The 15,897-nt window shown below is 44.8% G+C and overlaps 1 protein-coding gene across 5 annotated transcripts in view; it reads right to left on the reverse strand.

Moving 5' to 3' along the window:
• Positions 1-465: 465 nt before the first annotated feature.
• Positions 466-15,897, reverse strand: part of ABI2 (abl interactor 2) — a 72,361-nt gene continuing 56,929 nt past the window's right edge. For 3 of the 5 annotated variants that reach the window (XM_062579170.1, XM_062579169.1, XM_062579174.1), the window contains 4 exons: positions 13,485-13,571; positions 12,991-13,164; positions 5,668-6,543; positions 466-1,131 (listed from right to left, as the gene is read on the reverse strand). In XM_062579170.1, coding sequence (XP_062435154.1) covers positions 6,368-6,543; positions 12,991-13,164; positions 13,485-13,571 — 437 coding nt within the window. In that variant the 3' untranslated portion in view covers positions 466-1,131; positions 5,668-6,367. The remainder of the gene's footprint in view (positions 1,132-5,667; positions 6,544-12,990; positions 13,165-13,484; positions 13,572-15,897) is intronic. The other 2 variants (XM_062579173.1, XM_062579172.1) reach the window with 1 other exon arrangement.

The raw sequence follows: 15,897 nt of genomic DNA on the forward strand, positions 1-15,897 counted from the left end.
GAGTGTCCAGGCCCGGGGCAGGCAAGTCACCGCTGAAGGAAGCGGCTCTTTCCCTCCTGCAGGCACAGAGCAGTGAGCGGTGCCTGAACGGGAGCTGTGCAGAACCCTGCTCAGGAAGGAGAGGGAGAGCAGCACTCCAGCGGGCCCGGATGAACCCGAGCCAGAAGCTGGCGCCACCGGAGAGCAGCTCAGAGCTGCCACTGCAGCATAGGTGGCCTGCGCTACACCCCCCCAGCGGAGAGTACAGGAACGGCGCGGTAGTGCAGAGCAAAGAGGAGCTGCCAGAACAGCAGGCTGGATGCTGACGGTCATACCTGTGCTGCGGGAAGTGCCGAGCTCACCGCACCGCTGTCCCAGGGCTCCTGCACACACAGGCGACTGCCCCGGTCTTCACTGTGCTGGAAGGGCTGTAGTAGGAGAGGAGGTGAGTGACGCAGTGGTGGCACACTCACAGAACACACAGTGTGTGCTTTGTTCTTTTTATTTAGGGCTCGTAACAAGAGGGTTTAGTACACAGCAACAGTTAATTCCAAGTACAATTAAAAAAATTTAAAAATTGGGTTTTGCACTCACTGGAAGGTGGTTCAAATGGCACACACAATAAAACGCTACTGGCGGCACACAGCTCCCCAGAGTCCTGCAGGCTTGGTCATCAGCGTTACAGTGGGCTCTGCACATATCCACTGCATCAGCAGTGCCAGAATCAAAAGCACCAGAGTGCTTCTCCTCTGACTGTAAACCAAAGGGGGAGAGGGGGTTCTGCTTTCAGAAAAAAAGTGCATGGACAAAATCCATGTTAGACACTGACATTTCCAGAGAATTCATAGAAACTACTTGTCCATGCAAGTTGCAAAAGACACTTTTTCAAATGTGAAAAGAAGCACTTGTTCTTTACAAAAAAATCTCAGACATCTCAGCACTTTAGCAAGGCGCTGTAATGGAAATGAATTTGTACACAGTTCTTCCTTATTAGTCAATAGTAGTAGGATTTTCTGAGGTTTTAAGAGAAACAGGAACAAATGCACTGCACACATTTCAGCAGAGTCACCATGTAGGTGTTCAGCAGGTGGCTGGGTGTAGGCTTACCTCTGGACAACAGGCTGCTGCTGACTTTACCCTTTCGTAACATGCCTAGGAATAAGAAAGGTGCTCATAAAATCAGAATACTAAAGAAAAAGTTGCACAAAACACATGCTGGGTCTTTCTGAACGAAAGCAGCAGAACACCAAGGTCAGTGAATTGTATCTTTGCACCAGCAGTTGGCAAACCTTGGCCACGTCAAGCTCTCACAACCTTCCCAAGGACACGGTGATGGTCCCTCTGTTCTTGTGCTTTCAAAATCAAAAGTAGACCAATAGGACTGTAACTACACACTGACTTCAGCTACAGCAAAGAAAGACTTGCACTATTTTTACCTCCTTTTGCCCACAAAATGTAGCTGTGCCTAATAATGAGTGATGCCAAACAGTAGGGAAGGTGGAGACTATACCTGCAAGCACAGTAAATTCTAGGAAAAGGTGGTTCCCCATAACCTATATGCCATTGGCTACCTGTGAGTTTGTGAGTCTTTTCTAAGACCAAATAACAGAGATTAAGTAAGTAAGTAAACTGTTCGCCTTCGTGAATGTAACAGCTCTGCACATTTCTCACTGCCACTGCTGTCAACACAGGAACTAAAGCCTCCCTGTATGAGTTTTGCACAGTGTTTTCTAAAACTCTGCAGTGCTCGAATAGTCTAAAGGCTAAAAGTGAGTAACCACTGTCCACAGTCTTACCAACAGCATCCTCTAGCAACTCCCAAGTTGCTCTGCAGAGAATACAAACACCTACCTATTGCCCAAGATGTCTCATCCCGCTTGGAGGAGGAGGAAAAAGAAAAAAGAAAAAAAAAAAAAAAAAAAAACCTACCTGGGAAGAGAAGCCCTGTAACGGCTTCCAGCTTGCTTACATGCCTAGCATGAAGCTTTGTCCTTTCTGTACAGGAAAAAGTCAGCGTTTTCCTTTTGTTTTAAGCCCGAAGCCTAGAGACTTAGCTTAAAAAAAAAAGAAATCTCATTGCCAGAGAAAAGGCACAGCCACAGCGCTCACTAGGAAATGGAGGAAGAGCACAGAGCTAACTCAGCACTCAGTGTGCAAGGGGGAGACACCACAGAAGTGCAACCTGCAGCAGTCCACAAACCTACAGCTCCAGCCCGGACTGGCAGAGATCAGCCAGGCAACAGCCCCCTGCCACAAAGGGAGAGTCACGCCTGACTGCAAAAGCCCTACAAAAAAAAAAAAAAAAAAAAAAAAAAAAAAAGAGCCGTCTGCCCCTTTGCTGGTACTGGGCTGCAGCCACCATGGCAAGCCTGCTGCACTTCTTCATGAGCAAGAAAGCAAGAAGTGAAGCCCACTTGCTGCATGCATCAGCAAAGAAAATGCATGTGAGCTTAAAAGGCCTGGAGGAATGAGTGCCTTGGGCTGCTCATCACTTACCAGCAGTGCCAATTGTGTTCCGGGGCTGCGGCTGGGCTCCTGGTTACAAGCGCCAAGCGCTGCCAGCCCCGGGCAGTGCTGCACCTCTGCTCTCTCTGGTGAGAGGGCACCGTGCTGTGTCACGGCCAGGACACCCTCCAGATACTGCTGCTGTGCCCTGGTGCCTGACCGAGGTGCCTGCGCCAGCCAGTGGGCATGGCCAGCTGCTCCAGTGCTGCTCCTGCCCCTGCTGCAACAGCCAGAGAGGGGGGGGAACCCCCTTCAGAAAAAAAAGAGGCATCATAAAAAGAAAGGAATCCAAGATGGGAGGAAAGGAAAAAAAAAGAAAAAAAAAAAAAAAAGTAAGTGCAAGAGGGAAGAGGGCAAGACACAGAGCCTCAGCCTCCTGGAACAGACACCAAAACAACCTCTCCCTGCACTAGCTGGGCCAAGGCAGCGCTCAGGAAGGACAAAAGATCCCCTCTTTGGCCGTACAGCTCTTTCTTTTTGGCCTACTCTGGCGCATCCCCAGCACGCACACACGCACCTCCTGCACATGCACACCACCCACTGCGCTACGCAACAGCCTCCAATGCTGAACACCTCCAGCTGCCACAGCAGGGCTCAGTGAGGAGAAGTTTTGCAGCTAGTATTTGAAATACTGAGGGCTCCCCCACCCGACCCCACCCCCAACTTCACCACCCCTTTTTTAGAGTAAAAATGTAAGTAAAAAGGGGAAAAATAGTGGGGTTTGGGCTCAGGGGGAGAATTGCAAGGAGAATTGCAAGCGACAAAAACAGAAACACAACCCTCACTATCGTGCAGTTTATGTAACAATAATGCACAAAGCCTGATATTGATCACTTTGGGCTGGTCTATGATGATCCTTAACAGCAAGTTGTCCCCAACCTCCCAAATGAAAACTGTATGAAACAGAAAGTATGCATTAACAAAAAAAAAAAAAAACTCACAAAAAATAATTTCTTTACATTAATACGGCATAATAAAGCAGAAAACCAACCAGCATGAGGTGACCCAAAAAAAGTCCATTCACAGTAGCTCTTGCAGGATTTAGGAAAAGCAAGAGGGCCATGTGTGCCAGCAGCAAGGCCCAACCACTGGCCCATCAACCAAAGAACAGTCAGTTATTCAAGGAGCGTCACACATGCCACGTGCAAGGAGCCGCAGCCTGGCCCACTATGCCGAGCCCTGGTACGCATTCAGCACGTCCCAGGCTTACACTGCTCTGCACTGGCAGAAAACTTTGCAAGATTGGGGGGGGGGGGGGGGGAGAAAGAAATCAGTTGGTTAATGACAATTAAGGATGTGTAGCACACACATGGCTGTGCACCCTGTCACCACCCACCAGTCAGGAGTCAAGCACATGCACTTACAGCACCCGTGAGTGAGGTAACTGTGCATTTCCCTAACGCAATACCACCACCACCAACCCCCCCCTCCCCCCGAGGCTTGGCTGAGCATGGGCGCAGAGCAGGATCACTTCATGAACTGTAGCATGACACATGTGCGTGCTGTCTTTTTGTCTCAGGGCAGGAGAAGCAGGGGAAAAAAAAAAAACTCACTCACTCTGATAGTCCTGGCCAACAACTACCTCACGAGCACTAAAAAAAAGTTGTGCAACGCTGCTACGTTTCGGTCACCCTGGTCCAGCCTGGCTGCAAGCGTCACCTAGCTGCACGAATTGTGGCAAGCTGTCCTATGCTATTAGAAACAGTTATTCAAGCTCCCGTCAACCAGTTTTCCCAGGTAACACTCCCAGAGACCCAACAGCCTAAGGGACCTGACGATGGCTGCTTCTGCTAGTCTTGCTGCTGGACAAAAGCCTTCTCAGAGGCAGGCAGGAAGCTCCTGTTCTGGCTAACACTCATCCCAGATAATGCTGCTACCGTCCAGAAAGGTGAGCGTCTTGGCTACATGGCTGTGTACCCAGCAGGGGTAGGGCGCTGCCCACCTTGCACCACTTTTTTTACTTCCTTCCTTCCTTCAGCATCATAGCTACTGCAGCCTTTACCCAAACCGGTTCCTTACGCAGTCACAGGAGCAGCACGTGCTCTTCCTGCAGGCTCACCGCAGCTGATGAAACTCATCGATAGCCCACAGCCACACACCTGGGACTGTTTCTTTCTTCCTTCTTCCCTCTTGAGCAGCTGTGACTCCTTCCTGCTCAAACCTGCACCTCTGGCTTTGGAGTGCACCGATTATCAAGCCAGGAGATGACTGATAGGTCAGTTCCCTGTGTTTTTTGCCAATACCACCACAAAAACTCCACCTCCAGGTAGTCCTCTGCACAGGCCTCAGAAGATGGCTGCAGCATTAGTCAGACTTCTTTTTGACAAGCTACTGTTGGTACCAGCTGCGTTGGGCCAGGCAACAGTCAAAAGTTGCCCAGGAAGATGCCACAGCCCAGAAGCCTCTCACAATGGAAGAGCCAGCTACATCTGCAGGCCGCCAGGTTTGAGGTATTCATTCTGTTAATGCATGACATATTAACCCAAACATACATAGCATTATGTCCTTCCTAAAGGCAGACTAGCGCTGCCACCACTTACTTAACATCGATCTGCTAGCTAGAACCACAGCAGAGCATTTTTGAGACTAGATGATTAAAAAAAGCAAACGATCAACAGAAAGGGCTACAGGGCCTTCAGCTGGTTTTACTCCACCCCACATCCATCAGTACAGTTCAAAGTATCTATTTCTTCATAACAACGGAGAGGGCTGGGGGAAGAGCTAAGACTGCTAGTTACCACTTGGATTTCCATGGGAATCCAGTACACACAACAGCCCTTTTAACTTCTGCTGAAGAGATTTTGGCAACAGACCTGAAGGCGACAATTGCCGTTTGTCCTGCCTCTGCACAGCGCTCTCACAGTACATATGCAAATCCAGTCATCAAGTACAAAATAGCCAATTTACAATACCTGATTGTTTTTTCTTTTTTTTCTTAAGATAATATTGTGCATAAGACTAAAGTTGGGGGTAAGTTGCTCTAGTGCAAGCAGGTGTGAGTAGATTTGAACCTCAGATCACAGCCCCTAGAGTTTATCCTCAGACCCCAGGAGAACCTGTAAACTTCATTTCCCCTTCACCGTCAGCAGCATCCGTGAGTCCTGTTTAACCCATCAGCACCCACAGCTGGGAGCCTGCAGCGGAGAGGAACACATTTACATCAGTGCATAACGAAAAACAAACCTGTGGCATTCAAAAGATGAGGAAATGGGGATGAGGGTCCTCTGGGCTGCAGCATCTTAATTGTCTGAACTGAAAGGTGAATGAATCCAAGCCAGCTCTGTGTGCCCCTGTGTCAGCCTGCGTGTGCAGAGCAGCTGCGGACGTGTTTATGCTAGAGATGTAAGGAACTATCTGGAAGCTGGATACACGAACAGCCTTGTGTACAAATCCGTGTTTGCTAGCACATGAGTGTTCTTCCAGCTGCACAAGAGTGTAGTGTAGAATCAGGGAGGGATGTCCACCAGCCAGTAACCCCTCATCACGAGCATCCAGGACATCCCCATGCGCCAGGCACTGCTGCCAAAGGTGGTACCACAAGGGCATACAGTATTCCTGAGACAGATCCCAGAGCCTGCCAGAAAAAGTCAGAATTTGGGTGAAGTATCAGCTACTCAACAAGTTTGTTACATCTGAATGGGTCAGCTTAATTCGCTGTCAGATGGCTCATGATAGCCACTGCTGGCAGCCAGAAGAGCCATTTGTTCCGACAACTCAAATCACTATCGTTTTATAATGGAAGGAAAAAAAAAAAGAAACAAAGAGTGGTTGTTACAACTATCCTTCATTCAGTTATTTTGGATGGGGCCCCAGAGGCTGGTGGAGATCTGGGAAGCCCCGAGAGCTCCTGCAGCAGCAGATGCAGTGCTCGGTCCTCTAGTGTTCACTCTGAGTAATGCATGATGGACTCCACATAGTTCCCTGGGAAGAGGCCTGTCACTCCATTCATGACCCCTTCATACCAGCCATCATCATTCTTCTTGATGACATAAATGATGGCACCTTCCTGGAATGAGAGCTCATCTTCCTTGTCCTTCGTGTAGTCATAAATTGCCACCACTAGGAAAGAACAGACAGAGAATAACTATTAGGAGAGGTACAGAGAGCAGGAGGAAAAACAACCAGCCAGACGCAAACTGCTCCATATTCGAGGCAGAGAACTGCACTGCTTCACTTGTATGTGTGCAGAACGACCAGCTCGAAGGGCCATTTTTTTTCTAACCCCTTTTATAAGAGCTCATACTTTGAAACACATTATCCAGGACTACAAGACTCTCTACTACTAAATCCGCTGTTCTTATTATCTACATGCACACAGGACCACACCAAACGCCCCCCCTCCAGACCCATGGGAAGGAGGAGTTTACAAATAAACATCTGGTGCAGAATGATGCAAGGAGGTTGGGTAACGCCCTGTGACTGCGACTACTGAGGCCCTTTCCAAGATTCATGCATTCGATACGTGCAAAACCAGATCTCTGCCCAAGTAACAGGTCAGCAGGAAAACATGGAAGAGGGAAAGTTATAAAAGCCTTGTTCAGATCACAGTAGGAATGAGCCAAGGCTCCACACTTGCATTAGCCGAGCTACCTCCTTTAAGATCTGTAAAATGCACACGTGCAGTCCTAGCAGCTAGTAGTGACTCCTTGGGTTTATAGTACCAAGATAAAAAATTTCCAGTTGAGAACTGGGAGCAAGGAAAGTAGCTCTCTCAAACAAAATGTAGGTCTAACAGATCAGGAAATTTTTCTTACAGCTGCAGAATAATTTATGTTACTGAAGGCATGGAAGCTGCTTTGGGAAGTCAAAGAAATTGGACAAAGCACTGGCAAATATTAAGGAAAGTATTGTCCTGAAATGGCAGAAAACAGACATCAAATTGACAGAAGAGTTTTTCCATCCGTAGTTCTACAATTATGTGCACCATACAGAAGATTAGCTATGCCAGACTGAATACTGCTTTGAGCGCTTGGCAATGAAACACACAGCATTGCCCTTGAAACACAATGCATGTTGGACAAGGATCCTAAATCCTTGTACTGGTGACAGGAAGGAAGACATCCTAGACCAAACCAACGGGCAAAAATTAACAGCAGGTGTTGAGGAGTGCAGCATCCAAGAGTCCTACTAAATTAATAATTCTTTTCAAAGGAAAAGATGATGTTTCCTGTTGAGGAAGCAAAGGAATCAATACAAACATTTACTATGGAAACCCAGTTCCCGAGGGGACAGTAGAGTGACATACACAGATCAAGACTAGTAGAGAATCAAACTATGTAGAAGAAGATTTTTTAAATAAGGTGCCCAGAGCTGAAATTTGTATCATTTGTCCAGCACATATTTAGAAAACCCATGTTGCTGGCTTTGCACTCAGAACAGTGTAGTTTTAAACTAATTCATTCTAAGTTTTAGACATGCCATTCTAAGGAAACAAAACATTCTAAGGAAATGCATAAATTCTTAGCATCATTTTTAGCATGGAAAACAGAAATGATTATCAGCCCTACATGAACATATGTGCAATTAAAGTCTTTCAAAATTCCTCTTTAACTGTTTTCTGCACCTATTAATTTTAAAACATTTCTTTCTGGATTCATTGTGCTGCTGTTCTTCATTCTTTTGATTTACATGAAAATACCTTACACATACGCTAACAATCCGAGGATCAAGCTAACTTCCAATTCCTTTCTTTTTCATTTGCCAGAGCACTCTAGTTCCTTCCGATAAATGCTGAATGTGTTCCACGTTCACAAGCAGGAAACTTTTCTCTCAATTCGTGATGAAAATTTGCTGCTTTTTAAGCCTCTTATAAAATTACCTGAAGCCTGGTTTTGTTTTTCCATCACTATTGCTTCTTCCTGTGCATCACTTTTGTACTGGCAACTTTCCTCTCTCTAAATGACTGTTTAATCCTTCTGTCTATAGTCTCACCACTTCAAGCTGTGAGCCTGTCACATACCACGATTCACAGGGAGCCCAGGCCAGTGCTGCAAGAAAAGCGCCAGATGAGGCAGGAAGCAGCAATACTGACTCAGGAGGTGGCATCCTTCCCTGCAAGACTGAGCCAGGATCTGCTGAAGTTTGTATCTGAACACATTTCAACACAGAGATGAAAAACAGAATTACTCACTTAGGTTGATATTCTTCCAATCAATGATCTTTCTCTGGTTCTCCAACAATTACACTGAATTTGGCTGAACTCTTTTTACATAAAGCTGACCACAGCTGTAGGCCAAACTCATTCCCCAACTGACATTTGACAGCTGTGACCATACTCATCTTCTATATGCAACGAGGGAACTTGTTCCTTCTGCCAACCCAATTCTGATCATCTAATTTTTACAGACACAGGCTCAACAGAAAACTGCAGTGGTGCAGTGTGCTTTCTCAGACATTTCCAGTCAGCCATCGCTATTACAGTCCCGTGGTAACATCCTCAGTAACTGTTTTATACTTTAAACCTTCTCCGCTGCTTAAAATTGACTTATTATTCACTTCCCTCCTCAGCTCTAGGCTAGGACATGGCTTAATGTTAAATATACCTCCCCCAGTGTATGACCACTTTACAGAACGGGAACGTATTGAACTCCATCTCTATATATGGCAACTTTCCGTACGTGGTACCTCCCTGGCGTCCCAGCGCCTACATGCACATGTCCGCAAGGGTTACATACGCTTATCCTGTTAGAAATACTTTCATATAAACTGAAATGAAGCCATGCTTTTCGTTAACTTCAAAGCTTGCTTGTCATCTAGTTTTGGAAATGCAGACCAGAACTAAGTTTTTGGATGGGACTCTAAATCAACACGAGAGAATGTTTTGTTTCCTGTACTTTTGTTTTTCTGCAGGGAAAGGGTTTAAACTAAAAGCTTTCTCCAGCTTATCTTTAAAGACTTACATTATGGTTTCTTTATCCCATGTGATATTCCCCATGAATCTCATACCGAAAGTACCTGGGCTTGAGACAGATTTCTGCACATATGCACTGAAATAAATTATTTTAGCTCACAGGTTCATGGAAATCAGTGATAGAAAAGTAGATCAGAAAAATGTGCTATGTTTGAAATGTCATTCTTCTTCAAATATAAAGCTGTTTCCCAAGCCACATGCCACTACAAGTTGGTGGTTACACTCCCCTACAAACACCCAAGGGGAAAAAAAAAAAAGAAAAAGCCCACAGCCAGGAGCATTATGAATGCAGTCGTCGCATTCTTTCTGAATTTACAGATCTACTGTCACCTGCTCTGTTGGACGCTTCCACCTCTCTGTAAACCCCTTAGTAGTTGCACACGTAGCAACACAGACCTGTTCAGACACTGCTGAAATCAATGATCTTGTAAGCGCAAAAGCCAGAGAGCCTGGGAAGCACCAGCTACAGAGCTTCTTCCCTCTCCTTCCCGCTCAGTTAAGGAGCAAACTTAGGACAAGAAGACGCAAGCTGACGTTGGAGGGTGTCAGAACAGGCAAGACTCCTGTGCTGCTATGTGCCACGTGAAGACAGTTTTTGGACGCATCCCTGCTTCCTGTGGGCTTCAAAACTGAACCCACTTGATTGTTAAATGCTGAAGAGGCAGTGACTGAGCCAGGAAGTTAAGAGTTTCTGGGCAAACTAAGGCCCAGTGAGAAGTTTTCGTATCAGAAGAATGACACTGCATCCATTGGGGAGCATGTAAATAGGGGGGGGGACATGAAACAAGAAGAACTGGCTGTGCAGACTAGGCACAGGCAACTGCAGGACAGATTTGTATATCAAATCTGTCTTCTTCCATACGGCTTGTATTTTCACCTGAATATATGATATGAGCTCATACTTCTTTGCCCTTTCAATGCCCCCTACTCCTGCATATCATACTTTTATATCCTAGCTATACTTTAATTCCCTATGGTTGCTATTCACATTCAGTGTATACCTTTGATTTCCTGCAGGTCCCCTTCAAAAGCACTGTATTTGGTGTACTAGTCTGTTCATGGGGAGTCTAAGACTGATCACTGACAGTGAAGTATACAGAAACACCAATCCTCCTACTCCAGGCCGTGACAGAATTTACTGTTTAAAAAATACTACTGTAGACCTGAACTTGCTTTTCAACAAAACAAACAGTTGGGACAACAGCCTAACAACAGTTTAGAGGAATCTTCAGACATACCCGCAGTCATTAAACACGAAGCTCAATCCAGACTATATTTAGGAGCAAATGCCCAAAGCACCTTCCTGGCAGTGACAGGTAAGACAAGTTCAAGCCGCTGTCACTGTGAAAAGGTAACTGCTAGGAAGAGGAATATATCCAGAGTTTCTCTGACAGCAGAAACAAATGATTTCCTCATCCTACTTTGCACTGGACTAAATGTTTATTTGCTTCGACTTCCCAAAAGAAGTTTACAAGGGTCACACTGCAGGATGTGCAATCCTCTTGCTGCCCTCCTCTCTTTGCCCACGTGATTTCTCTAGCTTTTGTACAATTTTGCCTAGGATGGACTCTTTCATTTACCTCTTCAGTACCTCAGTAGTCTAAAAGCAGCTGCTGCCACGCCAGCCTAGGGACCCCCTCACTGCAGCTATACCTGCCACAGCGGAGTTGGTCTGGTCCCAGCTAAAGCTAGGCAAGAGGGGAAGGTTCAGTGAACAACCCCACATACCAACAAAAGCCACTGCAGAGCAAAAGGGAGAGAATGGGAATGCAATTCTGCCCTCTCGGGACTAGAAAAGCATCCTGTTGTCTGCTCCATTGTGCTGAAAGTCGAAGGAACTAAAACTGAAGGAGAAAAAAAACCTGAGCCTTAGAGAGAAATGCAAGCAATAACAAGGGACTTCCACCACAACAGCACGCAATTATCAACTGATTCAACTGGCATTTGGTTCTATGCTTAACTGCAGTTCTAACTGACAAGTGTCACATTAAAAAATATATATACTTTTGCATTACTAAGAGACGCTATAAAGATGCAAGGTGTTGTGGGCTCCCTTTTTTCTTGCTAGGTGAAATGGTACTGAAGATTTACTGAGAGCCAGGTGGCAGGAATAACAAACAGAACAAAGATAGTTTTATAAATGTTGAATTTGGATAAAAGTGACATCAACAGAATCAACCACAGAGAAGCTGGGTGGACGCTGTGCGTTCTCTGTACTGCCTGGTGAAGAAGAGTTAATTAAGCAACAGAGCACATCAAGTATTTGCTGAAGTGACCTGCACTGATCCTAACCTGCGGAAATTTGCCATCCACTCCCACAGACAGAAATGCCAAGTGATGAACCCCTGCCCCTCTCCTCCCCACCTCCAGCCTAACTTTGCAAAGTCGGGTAACTAGTATCAGCAATGAGCAACCCCCTCCAAACTGTGCAGCACGAGGCGTGCTTTGTACATGAGCCCCCTTTTTCCTGCCCTCCCTTCCTGGAAATAAGCTTCCCTGACATGAATAAGCTGAAGCAATGTTTAATCAAACAAAGGGTCTGTGTGCATCAACAGAATAATAGTGACATCTGCTGTCAATCAGGGCTGTGGAAAGGTCAATAGATAAAGCGAGTCATGTAAATACCCTGCAAGTCAGCCATTTTGTCTGACAAACAGTCTCAGCGAGTCAGCAAAGCCTGAAAACTCCTTGCACTAAACAGTTATACCAGCTAGGTGGGAAAAGAAAATAGATTTTCCCACCATCTCTCCTGGGATAGCGGTATTTTCTTTGAGCTGGCAGAAACTGCTCCCTCAGTTGTCTGTCTTTCCCCTGAGCACCTACAGTGGGTTTTTCTTTGTAGCATTCCTGTATTTTCCCTCTCTGGTACAGACTGAATGTGTCTAACAGTCACCTAGCTGGGATGCCTGGCTGCTTTACAGCACTACATTTTATCTCACCTTTATTTAGTGAGAGGAACAACGCGCTGTTCCGCAGAACACCGGGCAGTAGAGGTTTTCATATCCAAGTGCTGCTGAGCTATTTATCTACTTTGTTGTTTTACTTGTAGCTTTATTCCAATACATCTGCACACCTGCTCCAGCACCGGAACACATGTAGATACAGCCACGTGGCAATGCCCGAGTTAATCAATCCTAGAGCAGCCCATGGCTTTTTAGCTGAGCACAGCTTCTCGCTGATGAAGTGTCACAGCCTCCAGGGCCTCAAACCTACACTTCTCCGTGTTCAAATTTCAAATGAGGTAGCAGCACTGACTCATTCATTTCTACCCTCTTATGAGTTTGATAATTAGGATCAAGCAGTCTATCAAGAGGTGAGTCTTAAGGAGATTATAGAGGATTTAAAAAATCTGCAATTAGCCAGCTAATCATTATCTCCTCCCTTTATAGAAGAAGGAGTGAGAGAGACCGTCTCAGTAGAGCAGCTTAATTTTGGTTCTTTTAAGTTGCTGTTTGGTCGAGCACCTCTGCCACACCACCAAATATGGGCCAAAGGAGGAGTCTATGCAGACCTCATGCCCCAAGCTGGATGGTAGGACCATGCACAAAACATTGTTACAAAAGCGACCCTAGCATCTCTACTAGCATTAAACATACCCTTTTCTAGGTAGGTCCTTGGCGCCCAAGGAGGGTCCTCTTCAGCATAGGGATCGCTGTACTCCACTACAGCTGCTTCTTCCTCCTCATAATCCTCTGGAGGTGGGGGTGGAGGTGGGGATTCATCAAATACTGGCTCGTCCACAGGCGGCGGCGGAGGAGGAGTATCTGAAACTGAACAGGAGTAGCAATGTAATCGTCAAAATGTCTCTAGAACCATGGCAGCAGTTTGAAGTAATACTCCCAATCCCAGTTAGTGGCACTGGGACCAACAGCGAGAACTTGTGGAAATACACTCGAGGCAACAAAACGCAGAGAATGAAGGATCAGGTTCTTCCAGTAAAATTCTTTCCTTTTCCCCCCGTTTAGCAATTTCACACAAACTCGCAGAGGCAGTAAAGACGACAGAATTCTGGCTATATACAGGCCATATACCACAAAAACAAAAGCCACATCCAGTAATAAATCATAGCACAAGGAAGCAGCAAACTTACTGTTTTCTTGAACTCTGGCCACAAATCCCATTAATGGTAACTGTGGAGTTACCTGTAGGATGGAGGGGGGAGGAGGAGCAAGGGATGCTGCCACAGAAATTAAAAAGAAAGAAGCATTCAGTTAGAAACACAACAAAGCAGCAAACAGGAGAGTAGACATCATCACCACTCAGACAACGTAGCAGTCTGCCAAGAAGCTGAGATAAAAAGGATGACATCCAAAGAAAAATAGCTCAGGTGGTCTCAGGCATACACCTAATCCTTACTTCAAGATTGCTCTGTTTTTAAAATTACTAACCCAACTCTTTTTCATAAGATCAAGAACCCATACTGAAGTACTTGTGTGATCTAACTATGAGACTCCCTTAAGTTGAATTTTATTACTGCAGCAATACAGAACTTTATAAACAGACCAAACAAATATATCAAGAAGATTCTTACCATCATATCCCACCTGTTAGATCAAAAAAACATTTCTGGAGAATAAGAGAGAATGCATCTTTTCTGTAATAGCATCCATAAATCCTTAGTACCAAAAATGGATAGAACTAGTTTTCTCCAAAACACAAGCCAAAAATCAAATGGGTCAATTATTTCAGGTGAAACAGAGAAAGAGGCCTTTGAGAAACTGAGCACACGTGGACAACAACAGAGCTTACGACCAAGGGCCTTGTCTGTAGAACAAAACACCGCGTGCTGCTGCCAAACAGCAAAGTCTATTCCAGATGTGCTGGATCGTTTCCTTTCCACCTGATTTGCAGACTACAACCTTGAAGACTACAGAGCTGTTTAACTGGCACCAGAAGTGCAGTCTTTGTACAATACATGTGAATTCACATTTAAAGAATATAACATGATCCAGTTTAAATTTCAACACAAAACTGGTCTGAGCCAGGAATGAAAGCTATGAGAAGATTTGACTGTGTAAGATTTCATTATCATTTTGCAAGGGTAATGCAATATTTGAAGCAAGTTACAAGATTATTTTTCAGAAAATACACCTCAGGACAAGCACAATTAAGTAACTTTCTTATTAGTGATGCCATACAAAAACATTTAATCAGGTCCAAGAAAAGAGGGGAAAAAGCCTACACTTACACGTACCACTGTATTTGTTTAGCTTGCAGAACAGAACTAATTAAATCTCAGCTAATTCCAGAGTTGGTAAAGAAAACTGCCATGTAACAATTTAGTGTTTTTCAGAATTAATTCACATCACCGTGCAAGTGAAGAGAACTCCAAGGCATTTAACATTCATGTCTCAAAAATTCCCTTCATTTGTTTTATTTCTGTAACTATTCTCAGAATCTCTCTGAATTTCTTCTGCTGCTCTTTCGCATTCCTAACACTACCATGCACCCCAAACAAAAAAAAAAACGCATGAAGGAGCCACCATCCTTTTTGTAGTAAAAACCTACTTGCAACCCTGTACAAAGCAAGCTCCATTATCTCACCATTTAATTGGTATTTCTTGAGAAAACTGAAATGCTTTTCTAATTACATCTTTGAATTAAATGAAGTGACCCCAGAGAGTATTTGTTCCTTCAAGAGTAACCATAGTGGAGGGAGAAGGTTTTGTGTTGGATTTTTCAAAGCAGGAAAAGGGAATTTGAATCTCAAGCCCTATGGAAATGTAGTAATATTCAGGAATTTGGCGTTCCTGTGCAGCTATGAAATCTCAGCATTTTAAATTACATACGCTATAAAAAAATGCTCTGTTTCAAAATGTTTTCTATATTCAAAGGCATGTGAATTGCTAAGATTTGTACCCATCGTATGAGACTAGCTTTAGTTTCCCAGGTCTCTTCATTGTGCTTTGTTCATGTACCATATGCAACTCATTGAAGGAGGTAACTAGGTTTTCCAGGTAGAAAAATAAATTACTCTAGACAAGCACTCTAGGCAACTGCAGGAAATCCTTTTCTTTAGCTCGGATTGCACAGTTTAATCAAAATGGTGATGCTAACACTAGCTGACATCACTCCTTGTGTATCTCACCCCCTTGTTGAGTTCTGTGCTTTGGTCTGCATGTACTGCAGGGACTAGCATATTATTTGCCTCTACGATATATAATGACTCTAAGCTAATTTTGGCCTTTAGGAGATGATACAAAAAATGTTTTATTAATGATGACTGCATTTATAAAATGTATCAGAAGAACTCTACTGTACTCCTTCTATCTCAAAAGGCAAGAAAAACATCAGCTTAAGCCCTCCCACCCAGCTTCCTTCCACATACACCCGTGGTGGATTATAGGTTTACCTATGCGATTGCTTCAAATTAGTTCAGAAATGCACAAGAGCACCTTACATTGGCTCGCTCGGGCCTGGTGAGAACCCTGCTGTATAAAGTGTGTGCAGCGCAGACCATTGTCCCAACGCTCACCAAGTTTCTCTCTCAGTTTTTTTAGCCT

The sequence above is a fragment of the Rhea pennata genome, chromosome 6, assembly GCF_028389875.1.
Source record: "Rhea pennata isolate bPtePen1 chromosome 6, bPtePen1.pri, whole genome shotgun sequence".
Classification (NCBI taxonomy): Eukaryota; Metazoa; Chordata; class Aves; order Rheiformes; family Rheidae; genus Rhea; species Rhea pennata.